This window comes from Ochotona princeps, chromosome 12, assembly GCF_030435755.1.
Source record: "Ochotona princeps isolate mOchPri1 chromosome 12, mOchPri1.hap1, whole genome shotgun sequence".
Taxonomy (NCBI): Eukaryota; Metazoa; Chordata; class Mammalia; order Lagomorpha; family Ochotonidae; genus Ochotona; species Ochotona princeps.
This window is the reverse complement of record NC_080843.1, coordinates 46,690,914-46,709,203: the sequence shown is the minus strand read 5'-3', so window position 1 is coordinate 46,709,203 and position 18,290 is coordinate 46,690,914. Positions and strand designations below refer to the sequence as shown.

The 18,290-nt window shown below is 46.0% G+C and overlaps 1 protein-coding gene across 3 annotated transcripts in view; it reads right to left on the bottom strand.

Moving 5' to 3' along the window:
* The window catches only part of LRCH1 (leucine rich repeats and calponin homology domain containing 1), a 205,813-nt gene extending 189,899 nt beyond the window's left edge, over positions 1-15,914 (bottom strand). Inside the window, exon 1 of one of the 3 annotated variants that reach the window (XM_058670758.1) lies at positions 15,356-15,914. In XM_058670758.1, coding sequence (XP_058526741.1) covers positions 15,356-15,665 — 310 coding nt within the window. In that variant the 5' untranslated portion in view covers positions 15,666-15,914. The remainder of the gene's footprint in view (positions 1-15,355) is intronic. The other 2 variants (XM_058670759.1, XM_058670760.1) reach the window with 2 other exon arrangements.
* Between the last annotated feature and the right edge of the window lie 2,376 nt (positions 15,915-18,290).

The following is an 18,290-nucleotide window of genomic DNA, read 5'->3' as shown; positions in this document are numbered from 1 at the left end:
TCGCCTTGAATACACCAGGATCCCATATGGGTGCCAGTTCTAATACCAGTGGCTCCACTTCCCATCCAGCTCCCTGGCCCAAAGCCTTAGGATCCTGCACCTGCATGGAAGACCTGGAGGAGGTTCCTGGCTCCTGGCTTTGGATCAGCGCAGCACCAGCCATTGCTGTCACTTGGCAGAGTAAATCATCGGACCAAAGATCTTCCTCGTTTCTCCTCCACTCTGTATATCTGACTTTGCAATAAAAATAAATAAATCTTTTTAAAAAATATTTTTTAAAAAAGGTTTATACCAAAACAAAAAATCCAACTGTATCTGCAGAGTTTTAAAATAACAGAGCCTTGAAGAAAACAGCTGCTGGCTGGCTATGCCACTTACTTGGGGTTGCAACTCCCCTGGCACATCCTCTCGGTCCTTTGTACTCACTTCCTGACTAGTGGTGGAATCACTTGCTGGAGAATCTCAGTGCCACAGAGGGCTGGACCACAAAAATCTCAGTGTATCCCCAAGGACTATCTGTCAAAATGCTGTGGGCTTGGTTCTCATCCACAAATTCTCCCTCTCTACTCTCCTTCGGCTCTAAATCCTCAGTGGCAGTGCCAGAGGCTCCCACACTTCTTCAACAAGAGCACAGGTGCCAGTGTTGGCTCTGATATGCCCAGCTTGCACAGGCACACATGTCCTTCTCACAGTGATCCCCCACTCTAAAAAGGGACCCGAGGCATTTCTGAGGAAATGTCCTGAAGCCCCTGGAGCTGCTGTGACCCCACTTTCACCAACAGAATTCCTCCTGCTCCCTCACACATAAGGAGACTTCAAAGGACTGGTGGGAAATGCAATTAAAAGACAAAACGTAACTTGTGATGCCAAAAGAACTGAAATCCCAGCAGCGTTTCTCCACAATAAACATTTTGCACCAACATTTTTTAAGAACCCTGTAGGCATGGATTTCAAAACACTGTAACAACAAGACAAACATCTTTTAACTGTATTTTCTGCAAGTGTTGTGAAAGTTCCCTGTGGTATTTTCAGAATGAGAGTAAACTTATCATAAGAATTCTATTAACTTCTGATTAAAGTTCAAAAGTGCAGGCAGGGTGCGGTAAGAATAAGAAGAGAGTCATTTGAACCTGATAAATCTATTACATCTCTGCTTTGCCACGTGCATTTCCTCACTCTCACAGCAGAAGCCTGGCACAAAGCAGGTGCCATCACAAACAAAGATTCACAAATTGGTTTTTAGCCAAGAGCATGGCAAAATAATTGATTTCCTTCTTTCATTTTTAGTCTGGCAGAGCTTTGTCAATGGCAGAACTCTGCAGAAGCTGAAGAGACCCCCCCTGGGGCCTGAGTCCCCAGCCCTCTGAGGCCCAGGCCCAAGCTGGCCCCTGCACCCTGCATCTGAATGCAGTGTGTAGCCCAGAACCCTGGCCCCCATTCTCCACAGAGACAACTCTTGAGTTCCTCCTTCGTCAACAGCCATGTTCCCTCCAGGATGTAAGGAGATCTTAGAACTCTGCTAAAGAGAAGAACGGATGGAAATAGCATTCGATCTTTGATGATGTGGCCCTGAGTCAACCACTGGTGAGCAGCAAACCCAGAGAAAAGCCATCTCACCAACCAGCTGTGGTGGTCTCCATCCCTGTAACATGGACTAATAGATACCATGTAGCCTTCAAAATGGTCAAGAGACAGTAACAACACATACTAAAATCATGGATACCCAAGCTTTCTATCTATTGAGATTAATTCAGAATGGTCTCCACACTTCTAGAAATTCAGTCTTCTTATGCCTGTAAGGCTGAGTATCTTTTCTGAAGATATAGAGTGGAATAATAATGACAAAAATGATAATGATGATAGCTAAATCATTGCCAAGCGTAGACCTAAGCACTTGACATACACCATTAATTAGTTTACCTCTCACAGCGATCTTACATTTATTACTCCCATTTTATGATTAGCAAACTGAGACACAGGTAAGTAAATTTTTTTCCATGTCTGAATTTTTTAGCCATGTCCTGTGGAGGAAGGAGGAAGACCCAGTCAGAGCCTGTGCTCTTAGCCCCGTTGCTATGACTTGCACAAAACTTCTAAAGCTTTATTTGCCTGAAGGAAACTAAGGCTCATGACCCTAGGGGGATTGAGCAGAAAGAGATATTTTAGCAGGTTACCTTGTGAATCATCACAAATACTTAAGGGTAAACAGCATGTTTTTTTTTTTTTAAAAGATTTATTTTATTTTCATTACAAAGTCAGATATACTGAGAGGAGGAGAGATAGAGAGGAAGTGGAGCCGCAGGGATTAGAACCAGCGGCCATATGGGATCAAGGCGAGGACCTTAGCCACTAGGCCACGCCGCCAAGCCCAGCATGTTTGTTTTTAACAGGCTAGATTACAAACTTAAAAGTTGGCAGAGATTCACTAACTTATCTCCAACTTTAAAGCTTAGCATAGCAATTAAGGAGCTGCTTGCTATGACCACATTCCACATTCACAGTTTCTCGATTTAAGGCTCATTTCCGCTTCTGATTCCAGCTTGCTGCTAATTCAGACTCCGGGAGGCAGCAGAGGACGGCTCAGCTATGAGGGTTCCTGACACCCACTTGACTGAGTCCTAGGCTCTAATCCCAGCTTTGTCCTGGAGCAGCCCTGGTTGTTGTAGACAGTGGGGGAGTGAACCCACAGACGGAACAACTTTGTCTCCTTCAAATTACTTAGAGAAAGTAACATAAAAATCCAGCAGAGAGGGCCTGGCGGCGTGGCCTAGCGGCTAAAGTCCCCGCCTTGAAAGCCCCAGCACCCCATATGGGCGACAGTTCTAAACCTGGCAGCTCCACTTCCCATCCAGCTCCCTGCTTGTGGCCTGGGAAAGCAGTTGAGGACAGCCCAATGCATTGGGACACTGCACCCGCGTGGGAGACCCGGAAGAGGTTCCAGGTTCCCGGCTTTGGATCTGTGCGCATCGGCCCGTTGCGGCTCACTTGAGGAGTGAATCATCGGACGGAAGATCTTCCTCTCTGTCTCTCCTCCTCTGTGTATATCTGGCTGTAATAAAATGAATAAATCTTTAAAAAAAAAAATCCAGCAGAGAAGCATGTAAACTCCTACCTCCTGTCTCACCCGGGACAGTTCCCCATAGGCCTGGTTGGCAGCCTTAAGTCTCGGAACTGACCACAATGGACCCATGGCTGATGCAACCTTTGCTTCCTACACCAGCAAAGGAGACTGAAGTAGTTCAGTCCGAGTGTCAAAAGATAGTGAACTTAGACCCATGTCCAGAAAGGGCTATGGGGAGAGAATCGTTTTCCTTAGTCAGGAACCTCTGTCCCAGCTGGATTCCACATTAGAAGTGACACTGCGTTTTTCCTAAGTCCTTACAAGGAGGAAGGCCCAAGTCTGTATGGCTAAACAATCCTTCACAGGCTAGGGAGAAAACCAAGCCACGGCTAAGGACATTGTTTCTATAGGAAAATGCATTCCGAGTTCTAGAACAAAAAGCCTGCTACGAGAGACTTTTTGTGAGCTCTCAGCTTCAGTTGGGGACTGCCCAACATGCCTTTTTACTACTTCAAATCCAATTTACAAGAGGCCCGGGCATGTCCCCCAAACCACATGCAGTAAAATCCTGAACCAACATGTTTAATTTGTAACTACTGTTCATGGTCTATCTTAATCTCCACAGCTTGGGACCATATGTTTTTAAGGTTGCTCAGTAATTTTTGTTCTTTTGGGGGCCTACTGCATGGCTGGTTCAGGGTAAATCTGACCTGAGAACTCCATTTATGGAAGGAATAACAAGCTCCTACAGCAGTTAAAACAACTAGCAAAGCTGAAATGCGGTAACACATATCACATTACACACATTTACATGAGTGAGAACTTCAAGTTAACGAAAGAATTATTTACAGATCAAGGGTAAATTAAAGTACTAAAAGAATAGCTTTAGTGCTAAAAAAAAATGAAATCCATGGACAGTTTTTCTTAACGTACATTTCTCATGAACTATTTAATACATGCCTAGGTGAAGCTACTAAAGTAATGGCTAGCCAAGAAAGCACTCGTGATATTCTTTCTGCTGTTACACATGACCCATGTCTTCACAGCAACTCTAACCAGTGCATTCTGTAACCAATCTTGCCCTGCAGGAGAATTAACCGGTGCCCAGGATTAGGATTATCTGGCCAAAGACACATTTTTCTCCCCCAAACACATCTATTTGAAAAGCAAAGTGACCCAGAAGGGAAGAGACAACAGGCAGAGATCTTCCATCAGTGATTGACTTCCCAAGTGCCAAAAGCCAAATCTGGGCCATCCAGAGCCCCCAAGCCCTTAGGCCATCATTCACTGCTTTCTCAAGCACATTAGCAAGAAACTGGATCAGCAATGTAGCAGCCAGAACTCAAACTGGTGTTCTGACACGGGATACAAGTCACAAGCCATGGCTTAACACGTTGTGTCACAACTCTGGCCCCAAGAAATCCAATTTTCAAACACCAAGCTAGACCAATGGTGGGCAGGGGGTCGGAGGAAGGAGGCAGAGGGTGGGCAAGGGGAAAAAGATTTCCTTTGCACAAGGACTGAATGATTTTATCTTAAAGTAATACCTGTTAATTAGAATTTTAGACATGTAAAAAAACACTTTCAAGTATTTCTTTAACTCTTACACAACTCCGTCAAGTAAGCAAAATTTTTGTCTCCAAATTTTTTCAGCATCCGTAGGTCCTTCCATGATAAATGCTCCAAAAATTGTTCATTGAGTTTTCGTTATATGCTAATATCAGGCACTATTTGATACAATAAAACCTGTACCCAATCACAGCATTGTAGTCTAGTGGGTTAAACCACCTCCTGCAAACTCTGCATCTCATATGGGCACCAGTTCAAGTCCCAGTGGCTCTACTTCTGAACCATCTCATTGTTAATGTGCCTGGGAAAGCAACAGATAGTGGATCATGTCCTTGGGCCCCTGCACCCACATGGAACACTTGTTTCTCCCAGCCCCAGCCATTGTGGTCATTTGGGGAGTAAACCAGCAGACAAAAGATCTCTCTTTCTCTGTCTCCCTCTCTCTGAACTCCACCTTTCAAATAAATAAACAAATGAATGAATTGAAGAGTGTGCCAGCCTGCTTCAGATTTTATAATCACTCATTAAATGTCCAGATACAACACTGCTTCCCAGACACTTGAAAATGTTGATGAGAAGTAACCTCAGCCTGACTCAGAATAAGAGCAACTATAGGGGCTAACAATCCAGGATGTCTCCCTATCTGTAAAAGATGGAAGCGGAGCTCAGAAAAGCTGTATTTTCAGTGTAAATGGGATCTTTCCTCTTGTGACAGCACAGTCAGGTGCTCAACATTACCTGCTGAGACTTTAACCACAGGCCCAATGAGAGAGAGCAACATGTATGATCCTGACAACGGGATCGTACCTCAGACAAACCTGGTCCCCACCTCCTGAAAGGGCAGCATGAAGGCCATCCTCTTACAGGCTCAACATCCACTTCCTCAGGCTGGGAACAGCGGTAGCTACCAGCTACTCCAGAGTGGTGGGAGGGTGAGTGAGTGCTCACAAGGAAGTCCTCCTCCTGGGCACCTCAGAATGTGACTATTTCTAGAACTTTGAAGAAACAAATGAGGTTATATGATTTGGTGTAAGTAGGCCCTAATTCAACTGGTAAAAACAGGAAATTTAGAAGACATGAGTGCATGAAGAAAGGAAAGATCATAGACAGACACAGCAAAACATGCCATCTGCAAGCCATAGGGGCCAACCTGCCAACATGCTACTCTCAGACTCCCAACCTCTAGAACTGCAAGGAACACATTTATTGTTCAAACCCCCAGCGTGTGGCATTTTATAGGGCAGCACTAGCAGGCAAATGCAGGAGGCAAAGCTAAGACATAAAAAGATGCCATGGGAGCAAAGTAAGTCCACACCAGGAAAATGACAGCAGATGAACAAATACACAGAGGAAGCAGGCATGCCCACCCTGTGGAGGATCTCAGACAGTGGATCCCAAAGACCAAGGCTCGGAGTAAAGCGGGAGTGGGACAAGTCTCTAATCCTTATCCAGTACTATCTGTTTTCACCCCACAGGAATATCAAAAATAAGGGCAAGTTCCTCTTCAACCACATGTCAGATATCAGGGAAGGAGAAAAAAGCAAAACTGGGAGAAAGCACAGTAGGTTCCCTTCTCCAAACAGCGTACATTCCAAAACCCCCAGTAGCTGCTGCAAACAGTAAACAGCACTAAATCTTATGCAGACTCCATTTTTTCTACACATACTTGTCTAAGATGAAGTTCCCTTTATAACTCAGACACAGGAAATTAACAAATAAAAGCAAAGCAGAAAAAATAACAGTATACTACAAAGTGAAGTGGACATGATCTCTTGCTCTCTTGCATTGAACTCAGGCTTCTTGTGATGGAGACAACAGAAGGCTTAGATGATGAGAAAATAAATCATGCAGGCATTGTGAGGTGGTGGTGTCAGGCTACGATGCAGTACCAGGACATGCGTACTGAGATAGAAGAACACAGTGTTTGATAACCAAGATGGCCACCATGGATCACAGGGATACAATTAGCAAATGGATGGTTTGCATTCCAGGTGGGATGGAGGGAGTCAGTACAAGACTTCATCACACTACTTGATTGGAGCACAATTTCAAACTTAACACAAGCTGTTTTGTTTCTGGAATTTTCCATTTAATCTGTTCAGACAAAACTTGACTGCAGGTAACTAATACTGAGGGTAACTGAAAGAATAAAGTATAATCTCAATAAGGGGAGATTCGAGTATCCAAAGAAGAAAGACAGAAAACAAACAATGTAACAACAAAAAAAAAATAATGCCAAAAAAGATGCCTTGGAGCCGGGCAGGACTGAATGCTGATGTGGTAAGCAGAGGCGGTTTCTTTGAGCCAGCGTGGGGACTGGATGGAATGAGACCACGGTGAGGGCAGTGAGGAGAGGAGACGGGAAAGAGGGCTGGGAAAGCCAGATTGAGGGCAATTTGAAGGCAAGGGCAGCCAAACAGTCAGTTCAGGGATGGTGCTCACTTGAACTGTCCCCATTGCTTGTAGAGATAAAACCAGCTACACCAGAGCCAAGCTGACTGGACCAAATCAAACACATAAGGCTGCTCCTCACTCCAGGTGGTCTCCACACCCAAAATATGAAAGACTATTAGAGGAAGACACCGGGTAGCCAGACTGTACATTCTGTACCACTGGAGTCTGCTGTCCAAAGCAAGGCCTCCCAAGAAGCCTCTGGATCAGAAAGGCTAGGCTTGGGGGCTTCTCTCTGCCCATTTGGCAAGGGAAGAGGAAATGCAAAACTCATTAGCTGGAGGGCCCCCACCCTGTTTTATCTCACACCCTTCCAACTCCCGCACCAGCCAAAGGAGGGAGGGTGGGGGGTTGTGGACAGCCAAACAAAGAAAACCAAAGGTCAAGGGAGTTCCCCAACTGGCATAACCTACCCATAAGAATGCTCTAAAGACCCCACTCACCATAAGCAGCAATTTCCCAACCAGCAGAAATAAGAAGTGTTTATGTTATGCAAATCAAACACACTGAACAACTCTGGTTTGTACCCCGCCGCTCCTCCTCCCCCTGCAACTACTTCCTCCTCTATGGCCAGTGCAGAATCTAAATCACAAGGCACCGACTTTCCCTCACTTGCACTGTTGGAGTAACAAGCCAGAGAAACCCCATTCTCACAGTTCGTCAACTTTCAGTTCTTGTAAACAATCTCACTTTATTTTTGAATTACTTTATGGGAACAGATGGCTTCCAAATGTACTATGTGTTACTCCAGGATATGGAAGCAATATTACTGAGCTCTGAAATTCAAACGAAGAACAAGGCAGGCACACTTGAAGCCTGAGTCTATTTTAGTAAGTTCATTTTTTCCCAAACTAAGTCTTACTTAGAATTCTTTTTCTTTGTTTGTTTCAGTTTGGTTATTGTTGTTATTTAAACAATTCAGATCACACACACTAAAAAAATGATCTGAAATATCATGGCAAAATAAAGAAAAGCTTTCATGCAACTTAAAAATGGTAGCAATAACAGAAGCCAGGCATCCTATGACTCATGCATAAATAAAGGCATCAGCTATGTAAATATAGTTCGGCTTTGTGTCTTAAAACTTTTATGACAGATTATAATTTTGCAAGTTGAAAGTACCTCTGCAACAACCGACACATTTTTTGAAGAGTTGACAGATTGGCAGGATTATCTCTACTCACTAGGCCTCTTTCCTCCAACACTAAGGCAAAAGAGATCCCATTTTCAGAAAGGGTAAACAAACATAAAAAACCATGCCTATGAGACACAGTCTAACCAACAGGTTTCTGTGAGGCTTGGAATAAAGCTCCACTTGAAGGGTGCAGTAATCACCTTACATGCAATCAGCAGCATTTCTGCCACTTAAGACGTCTCAGCAGACATCCTAGCACAGAAAGCTAAGCCACTGCCTGCCATGCCACCAGGGCATGTATCCAGGACATCAGCTCAGGCCTCAGCTGCTCAGCTTCCAATCCAGTTACCTGTTAATGTACTTGGAGGGGAGCAGATGATGGCCGGCCCCTGCCACCCATCTAAGCGACCCAGTTAGCTCCTGGCTTCAGCCTGGCCCAGACTTGGCTATTGCATTCACTCAGGGAATAAAGCAATGATTGGACAATCTTTTTCTCTCTGTCTTGCCCCTCTCTCTGGTGTTCTTTCAAATAAAACAAATAAATCTTAAAAGAAAAAAAAAACTAAGCAAATAAATTAAGAAACCTCTGGAAAAGCTCACACAATCCAACATGGGAACAGGGTATGATTATGGAGAGCTATTAAAAGTCAACACTTCCCCACTTCTACATAAAAACTTAAAAACATATGGGAGAAATAGTAGAAATGTATGGAAACTACATATTTAAACAGGTAGTAACGAAGCTGAGTAAGGACATAGAACAAGACTATGTATGCAGACCACAAGGACAGCAAGAGAAAAAGTAGCCTGACTTATGAACTGATCAGCATCAACATGGATTTCAAAATCTATCCCTTCAGACTCATATCAAAGAATTAAAAAAAACATGATATGAAAAATGTGTTTGCTACAATAACTCAAAAACCAAATGACTTCAATAAAAACAGATTATACCAAATGTTGACACAGTATCATAGTAACCCAAAACCAGCAAGATCCCATGGCAACTGTCAAACTCTCCAGTAGGATCAGTTATATGACAAAGGTCAACCAGACACAGTTTTATAAACTGCCACAGGCAAAGAAAAAAAATCCAGAAGCTCCCTAGCCTATAATTGCACACTCTTATTTATTCTGGATGCATGTTAAGTATCTCCTGACTTCTCAATAAACTCCTGAGAACAGTATGCATGCTTGTAGAGATTGCACATGCTGTAATACAGATGCTCGGAAGAGCACATCTGAATATCATTCAGAACCACTGTACCTGGCTACATTGAGTTTTCGTTGTCCTGAAAGCTTTTAACATTAGAAATCTTCTTTATATCAACAAGGAAGAATTATCAACAGCAGGAAGACAATAACAGCGAGGAAAAAGAAATAATTTATACTTAATATGTGGAGAAGCATTTAGAATATCACACAAGTTGGGTCCCTTATTTGTTAATGATAACATTAGCTAACAAGTATAATCCAATAGCAAAAACAAAAGTCAACTTTAGATACAGCCATAAATGAATAGTTTGAGAAAACACATGATTTCAAACATCTCATTGCTTGTATAATGAAAAACCTTTGTGTCCAGAACCATGGAACCACTCACAGAACTGATGATAAAGCATTTCTTTATCTCATCCAGTATGGATTCCAACTGCTAAGGCATGCTAAGATGGGAGTAGGATGGGAAAAGATAGCCTGTCACAGATAATCCTGCTCATAAATCTTGAGAAGATTCTTTGCATCTGGACAGATATGTCAGAGCCAACTTAGACAGACACGGGTGTTAGTTCCCTCGGCTGAAAAACCCCAGGCCTCAAAGAAAGGATCAGGGGCAGCCTGCGCTCAGCCGCACATCAGAAGGTGGCAGCAGGTGACGGGACATGATCTCTTCTCTTCTACCTGCAGAATCACTCAGGTTCTCCCCATCTTGGAACCATCTTTGCTTTGCAGTCATAGAAAGTTCACAGCCCTACTGTAGGGGCCAAAATAAAGAAATACGCATTCACTGAACATTTTTATACCAGATCTCTACATTCCTGCTATATATGCTCTTCATTTCCCATAGTCCTTCCTGCTGTACAGTCACCTTAAAATAATAACACACCAATTTCACCAAGGATCATGCATATCCAATCTAGAAGCTTCCTTTTTATGTTTTCAAAACATGTCTTATTTAGTCTGAAACACTTTCTTTTCCTACTCTTCAAATCTCTTTCAGTCATACCAATACCTTTTGAACCCATTCATCCAAAATGACACTACTTCTTAAGTCAGCATCAGGCAAGCAGTTTGCTTTGCTGATTTACTTGTGTGTGTCTTTGGAAGGAGTCCAATCCCAGGCTTCGGTTTGTATTTCTTTCTAATCATCACTGGTGCATTTGTTGTGAGCCAGCTCAAGTCAATACTAAGCAATGGTGCCTTCACAAAACAGAAATATTCTTTCTATCCCCAAATTCTTCTTCTTCATTAAAATTCGTTTCTTTACCGAGCATAAAGTCCAGCATTTTATTGTCCTGGTAAGTTCAATGGTTTCTTGGTGAGACCATCTCTGGTCTGAAGGCAGAGCCGGCAGAGTATCATTCCAATCAATTAAAAGTCCCAACATAATATTTCCAACCATTTACAACATTATGGCATTAATTGACACGGTACTGATTAACCAATATGTTAATAGGAAAATGCAGGTCCTCAACCATATCCTGTGACTTCTTCATAGACATTTCAATTTTGGTTTACATTCAACCGTATTGTATACACCTTAAAATGGCTTATATTGCTATTCAGCTGTCTCATGCCTATTTCAATTTTAGTCTTCAGCAGTTTATAGCATTGAAGCATGATTTCGCTGAACCTGGCTGTTTTTCGGGTGGTCTAACTCTATAATTCTAACAGGATATATGTCAACAGTTTAGGTGAGCATGTTTAGGAGGGGTGTGCAGAGAAATCTTCCATACCCCAGTGAGAAGTAACTAATCTTTGTGTCCCACCCAGTGAGGTATAAGTGCATCCCCGCTGACCGTTTCCTATCTGGTTCTAAGCTTTCCTTGTTGTTCTCTGTCTATCTATTCTCGTTTTGTTTGTTTGTTTGTTTGTTTGTTTGTTTTGAGGGGTTTCTGGAGCGATCCTGATGGTTATTACGAGAGGGGGTGGGGACCCAAAGTTGGAAGCAGGCAAGGACCAGAGAAAGCTCCTCTCCATAGTCCCGAAAGAAGTTTACTGTTCTTCTGCTCAGGGATTCTGGTTGTTGCTCTGATGACCTTGGAACCTGCAAGGCAGGATTTGGGCTTTATGCTCGGTAAATACCTCCAATGAAAGAGTGTCAACTGAATTTGAACTATGGAAATGCAACAAGGTGGACCAATCCACCGTGGGGGGAGGGTTTTGGGAGGGGGGGGGATCCCAGTGCATAAAAAAATGTATCACATAATGCAATGTAATTAGTTTTTTTTAAAAAAAGGAAATGCAATAAAAATATATATTTAAAAAAATTAATTACAATAATCTAATTGTATTGATCCCAACTTAAAAGCTGTAAAAATTGCTACTAATACATACAGTTTGCCCAAAAAAAAAAAAAATTCATTTCTTCATTGATTTCCACATGCCCTCTCCAGTTAGGGCAGAAACTTTATGAGGGTGACAAGCATATCCTCGTTGCCCAGATGCGTATTTGGCACAGCTAGGAAGATTCCCTCGTGGAATGAGTGTGTCTCCAGAATGCTGCCTGATACTGCACTTCTCAACACCTGCCCTCCGCTTCACGGGATTGCCATCAAGAACACAGAAGCTATGGCAGGGCTCACAATTTAATCTATCATTCACCGTTCAGTTCCTACATGTCCACAAGCCCAGTGCCGGGCAGAGTGTGGTGCTCGATCCAACATGGGTGGCAAACCTACAAACACTTGAGCCACCTTCCGCTGCTTTTCCCAGGCACATTAGTAGGGTGTTTGATCGGAAGCCGAGCTGCCAATACAGGAAACAGCTCCCACAGGGTATGCTGACATAGCAGGTAGCAGTTTGACTAGCTGTTCCACAACAGGCCCAGAAGAGTTACTGTTTACAGAGCACATACCATAAGGGCTGTTTAATAAAATTTTTAACAGGGTAGAAAAGCTGGCCTGGCTATTCATACCTTGTCTTACAAAATGTACAAGAAGTTCTTTACAAATCTTCATATGACATTTAATTTTAAGAAATCTTTTTTACAAGATTTATTTACTTTTATTGGAAAGGCAGATATACAGAAAGGAGGAGAAACAGAGGGAAAGATCTTCCATCCGATGATTCACTCTCCAAGCAGCTGAAACGGCTGGAGCTGAACCGATCTGAAGCCAGAAGCTTCTTCTGGGTCTCCACATGGGTGCAGGGTCCTAAGGCTTTAGGCCATCCTTGACTGCTTTCCCAGGCCACAAGCAGGGAGCCGGATAGGAAGCGAAGCGGCCAAAACACAATTTATTTATTTTTTTGTTTATTGCAAAGTCAGATACACAGAGAGGAGGAGAGACAAAGAAAAAGATCTTCTGTCTACTGATTCACTCCCCAGGTGGCCACAATGGCCAGAGCTGCGCCAATCCGAAGAAAGGAGCCAGGAGCTTCTTCCATGTCTCCCTCGCAGGTGCAGGGTCCCAAGTCCTTGGGCTGTCCTCAATTGCTTTCCCTGGCCACAAGCATGGAGATGGATGGGAAGCAGGGCTGCGGGATTAGAACTGAAGCCCATATGGGATCCTGGCATGTGCAAAGCAATGACTTTAGCCGCTAGACCCAATTTTAAGAACTATTCTATAAACAAGAGCCACTGTATATTTTGTATATATGTATAAATATCTCTCTTGTGCTATTCATACGTTCAACTCCACTAAAACTCCCTGTGTAGAAAATGTCAACCTCAAGCTCAATGGAGACCATTTCAACTATTGCTTTATGATGCTTTTTGCTCTTCCAAAAGTTCAGCTAAGTCTTTAGAACAGAGAGAAAAACACAGGGTGGCTTACAAACAGCTTTTGACCTGAGGCAAAGACTTTTTTAAATAAAGAAACAAATATATCCTTAGCACATTTGGATATTCTAAAGTCATGTAAAATAATGGGCTACACTGAATACTTATTTTTTTCTCTTCCCTAGGTTGGCTTACAGACTTAGTTAACATCCTTCCTGCTCGCCCTCCCTCAAGCAGTACTGCATTTCTGGGTAAAGGGTTAACAGTAAGACTCTGAAATTTTTAGCCAGAATTCTCAGAGAACTAAAATGTGCAGATGAGGCTTATCATTGGAAACTGAAAAAACTCACAGCCTAAGCAAGCAGAGAACGGGAAGGTATTTTTTGCGTTATCTACCCACCCACCTACCCATGACAGGATCTTAATTGGAAGAAATGATCCCCATTTTAAAACAACTGTTTTCCTTAAATGCCAAACACAGCACATGCACCAAGTTCAGCCAACTCTGGAAATAAGTATCAGGTGACAAAGGCAGGAGCAGGAAGGTGGAGTCCCTCCACTGAGCTGTACAAACCGCTGTTCTGAGTCCAGTGCCAGCTCTGTTTGCTACAGTTCTACTCAACCATCCACAGTCCATACTCACTCTATGGTGGAGGGGAAGAGGAGTTTAAGATTTATTTAAAGTTAATGATTCAGGCAATTCCTGAAATAACTCACACTTGAGAAGGCACAACTCAAGAGAGCCAATCAAAAGAGACTCAGCAGCTGCTGGGAACTCCGTTCTGGAAACTCCCTTTTTCTTGGCCATTCCTGACTGTGTCCAAATCCAAACCACAAAGTTGAATGACCCCAGAGGGTCAGAGTTCTTTGCCTCCAGGGAACTCAGAACTCCAGGGCTCTGGATAAATGTTTAGTGAATTAGAGGGCAGAAAGGGCATTGCAAACCAGGTGTCCAGATTCCACTTGCCTGCTACCCCGCCTCACCTCTGCAAGGAGAGGCCCAGAGAGCTTCAACTACCAGTCAAACAGCCAGGATCCAAGAGGCCCGACCGTGGGTTAGCAAGCACAAGCAAGGAGATGACAGTGACTTCAATGTACCAGGCACCAATGCGGTAGGACATGCTGGGTGCTTGCCAGGATGCAAACCTTCCCCACCCCCATTCCCCAGGGAGCTAAACCAGCCGGTCGGAGGAAACCAAGTCAGTTCTGCCCACATCCCCAGGCCTGTTCCACCAGCACCCTCCTTCCTGTTTATGGATCCAGATCCTACCACAGCAGCTACCAAAGAGAAAGCAGACATCTCAATATGTCAACACATGACATAACTTGAAAAAACTGGCTGCCTATTGGCGCGAGTTACAACTTGCCGGGCTCACGCAAGGAAAACCGGCTCGCTTTAATTACTTTTCTTTTCATACGCCTCGCTAAGTCCTCCAGAGCCCCCGCAAAGATCGGCTTACTGGGCACCAGGCAGCCTTCCCCAGAGGACCCATACAGCGTGGGCGGTAAACGAATGCAGGGAGCGAAGCAACTGTTCGCCTTCCCAAGCGGTGGCCGAGGCGGAGCCGGACCCGAACGGCGGCTGCCCGCTCGTCCAGGCGCAGAAAGAGGCCGTCTTGGGCACCCTCTCGCAGGCGGCACCCAATGCCCGGCAGCTCGCTCGCTGTAGGCGCCGAACGGGTCCCCTGCGGCTCAGGGCCGATGCCCGGGGTCATCCGGGGCGCGCCACCTTTGTCTGCTTTCCCCATTAGAACCTGCGAAGCCTCGTTGCCAACCGAGTTTGACATGCTCTGAGGCGCGGCCGCGACTGCCTGCACCCGGTGTGCCCGTACCCGGCGCGGCAGCCCCAAACTTCCGACTTCCACCCGACATACACGCCTGTCTGAAGTCCTGGCCCTTGGGTCACTTCCCCACTGCGCCGCCGCCACCGGCTGGGTGGAGAACCGGGAACCCGCGCTCGCGGACGCACCCCTTTCCACCCCCGCACTGAGCCTCCCGCAACCAGACAAGGGAGGGCCACGAGCCTTTCCGCCCCGCCCGCTTCTCCCGCGCCCACGCGCTCTCTCGGGACGGCTGGTGCTGGTGGACCCCCAGCGAGGCCAATCTCAGACCGGTGGCCGCGCGTCGGGCCCGGCGCGATAGCGAACCAAAGACACCTACAGCCACCGCCTGCTGCCCGCCCCCTTTCTCTCTCTCTCACCTGCCTGCACCGTGTCCGAAAGGTCGTGGCCCGGGGCCGCAGTCCTGGGAAATTCCTTTAGTTTCCTGGCACTGAGGTTCAAGCCCCCGGAGTTGACCGCCTCCTCCAGCGCGCGCTCCAGACCCCGGTTCAAGGGCAGGTTGAAGCCCCCGCTGCCGGCGCCGCCACTGCCGCCAGTGCCGCCGCCAGCTCCGGTACCTCCATGCTGCTGCTGGTGGTGGTGGTGGTGATGAGGGTGATGATGAGGGTGCAAAGTAGCCACCGAGAGGGCAGGGACGAAAGGTTGGGGTTCGCCTCCCGGCGTCGCCATCTTCTCCCGCGCCCCCCCCACCCCGCCCTGCCGCTATCCTGCGGGGGGGGTCGCAGCGTTTCCTCAGGCCGGGAGGACGGCAGTTCCCTGCCGAGTCTTCGCAGAGCTCCCCAGAAAGACGCCGACTGGAAGGGAGTAGGCTGCGGCAGGCGCGCGGCTGAGGGGGCGGACGAGAGGCGCCGCGGCAGCTCAGCCTTGAATGTAGCCTGAGCCCGGGAAGCCGCCGAGTGCGACGGCGGCAGCGCGCATGTGCCTTCCTCTCAGCGGCCTTCTCACGGCGGCGCTCCCTCCGCCGCCTGCTCCCTCCTGCTCCTCCCTCCGGCCCCGCGGCCCGCTCCGCTCCCCTGCTGGCCGCCCGGCCGCGGGGAGCCAGGCAGCTGGACTTGAATTCGGGGGTGGCTTTGAATTGGGAGCCCACCAGGCTTACTACGGTGGAGATGGGCGGAGGGGGACACAGGTTTAAGAGCGAGTGGGGGCGCTTTGAGGAAACGAAGGCAAGGTAATTAGTGGGTGCCACGGGACCCTGTCGTCTCAGTTCTCCCAGTTTTGTCTGAACCAGAGTCCCCCGGAGTTTCTCAGGAGAGGGTCAGCCCCCACAGACTGCCGTTGAGGCTGGTCTAAGTAGTTGTTGTTGCCTGGATCCAGCAAGTGGGGGGCGGGTGGGGTGGTTCCTGTTGGGCTACAGAAGAAGTTGAAACACCTAGCGAGGACAGGCCCTCAGTCGGAGGTGCAGCTGGGTTCGAAGGGCAAACCCTAGGCCTCGGGCTCCCACTCCAAGAGAGTGTGTTTCCAGGGCTAGACTCCGTTGCCAACAATACCTGGTTGCTGAGTGACCAGAGAGAATTGCCGTACAGACCCAGGAAGGAGGGACTGACAACCTCATGGTCCTTTTTTTTAGGGTGGACAGCATAAACTGACACAGGAGGGAGAGGGGCTGGGCATGGCCATGTGAGCCCGGAATTGTGGTGCCCAGAGAGGCCAGAAGGGCTCTAGACGCCATGCGAGGGTCCTCCGTGTCCCCTGCGGGCCGTGGGCACTCCCAGATCTACAAGGCTAGCAAGGAGGTCATGTTTCTGCCTTCAGTTTCCCAGCAGAGCATTCCCAGGCCAAGGCTGGCACGGCAGAGGTCAGGGAAGATCTGACAGGACAGGCCGGCTCTTCCTCTAGCTCTCCAGGGCTTTCTTCTCCCACTCGCGTACTTAAAACTTGGTAGTCCCTGATGGTGGATTTGGCTTGGGGAAATGAGGCTGGAGGGGTCAAGGACAAAAATTGGAGTAGAGGAGCTGGAAACGTATGACTTCATGGAGTCAGCACTTAAATATGGCACAAGCTACGTCCCTTGCACCCGACCTCGCATAGTTGCCCTAAATCCTAAGGGATGCTTGCTTGACTGAGACCAAAACATCTTAATTGCTGGGAGAAGACCAGCGCCACCTGCCGGCACCCCTCCCCCAAAACTTCCCCACCTCTCTCGTTGCTTCAAACCTAATATAACAATAAATGAAAGTATACTTATATGACAGAAAAATTAACCTATCTGCTTTCTTTATTTGGTCTTTCCAGAAAAGTCGAGTGGAAAACACGGGGAAAAAATTTGAATTCAGAATCTTTACTGTCACCAGATGGATGTGGTGAGTGTGCAGGAAGTGATTGAGGACATCTTTAACTACATAGAAACCTAGTATATAGAGAGAATTGTGGTGATGGATCATACTCAGCATTATAGCTAAAAGACTACCAGTTATTTTCTAGAGGAAATAATGACAGCATGACTTCATGATTTGTATTTTAACCCACGATGGATCTTTATGTTCACCTTACCTAATGACCATAGTTTGTTTCATGTTCTGCAACTTATTGAAGTGTAAAATCCTGCAGGCAGGAACCCATTGTTCACTTTGCCTTCCCCAGAGTCCAGAACCCAAACCCAGGGAGGTGCTTTGTATAATGTGATGAGTGTTAGTAATTTAACATTGCATAGTAGGCCGTGTATTTAGCAAGTCATTGCTTGTTGAAAGTTTCCTATTATTTCACAAATAAGTTTTTCCTTAAGAGGGGGGGTGAGTACTTGACCCTTAAAATGGATCTTGATTCTGTCTAAATATTTATGAAATCTGACAAGCCATTTCCCCTTGCTGTCTTGTTTCTTCACTTCTTCTTCCATGAGATGGATGTTTCTGGTTGGTTTACTACCCTGTTTACTTCCTGCTCTACCCCCTGCACCATGTGTGCAGGCCCCTGGGAACAGCTGCATCACTGCATCTGAACATTGTTCTTTAGCCCTGAGGTGGACTGCTGACCAAACTCAGAGCCTGCTGACTGTGTTTAAGCCCAGTGCTGTGGCTGCCTGATCCCTACTCTGTGTTTCTCTGAACTACTCAGTCCATAGATAATACATTCTCCTTATTGCTAAGTCCATTTCACTTGATTTTCTGTCAATGCATCCAATAGTCCTAAGTTATATATTGACTATATTTTAGTCTCTTTTCTCCCTTATTTTCTTATCTAATCCCATTTTTAGATAGTCTAATAATCTTTTATTTGGATGATAGCACAATATACTTTTTTTTCCCATGAACTCTCTTCAGTAGCTACCAATCATTCCATGAAATAGCACACTGAAAT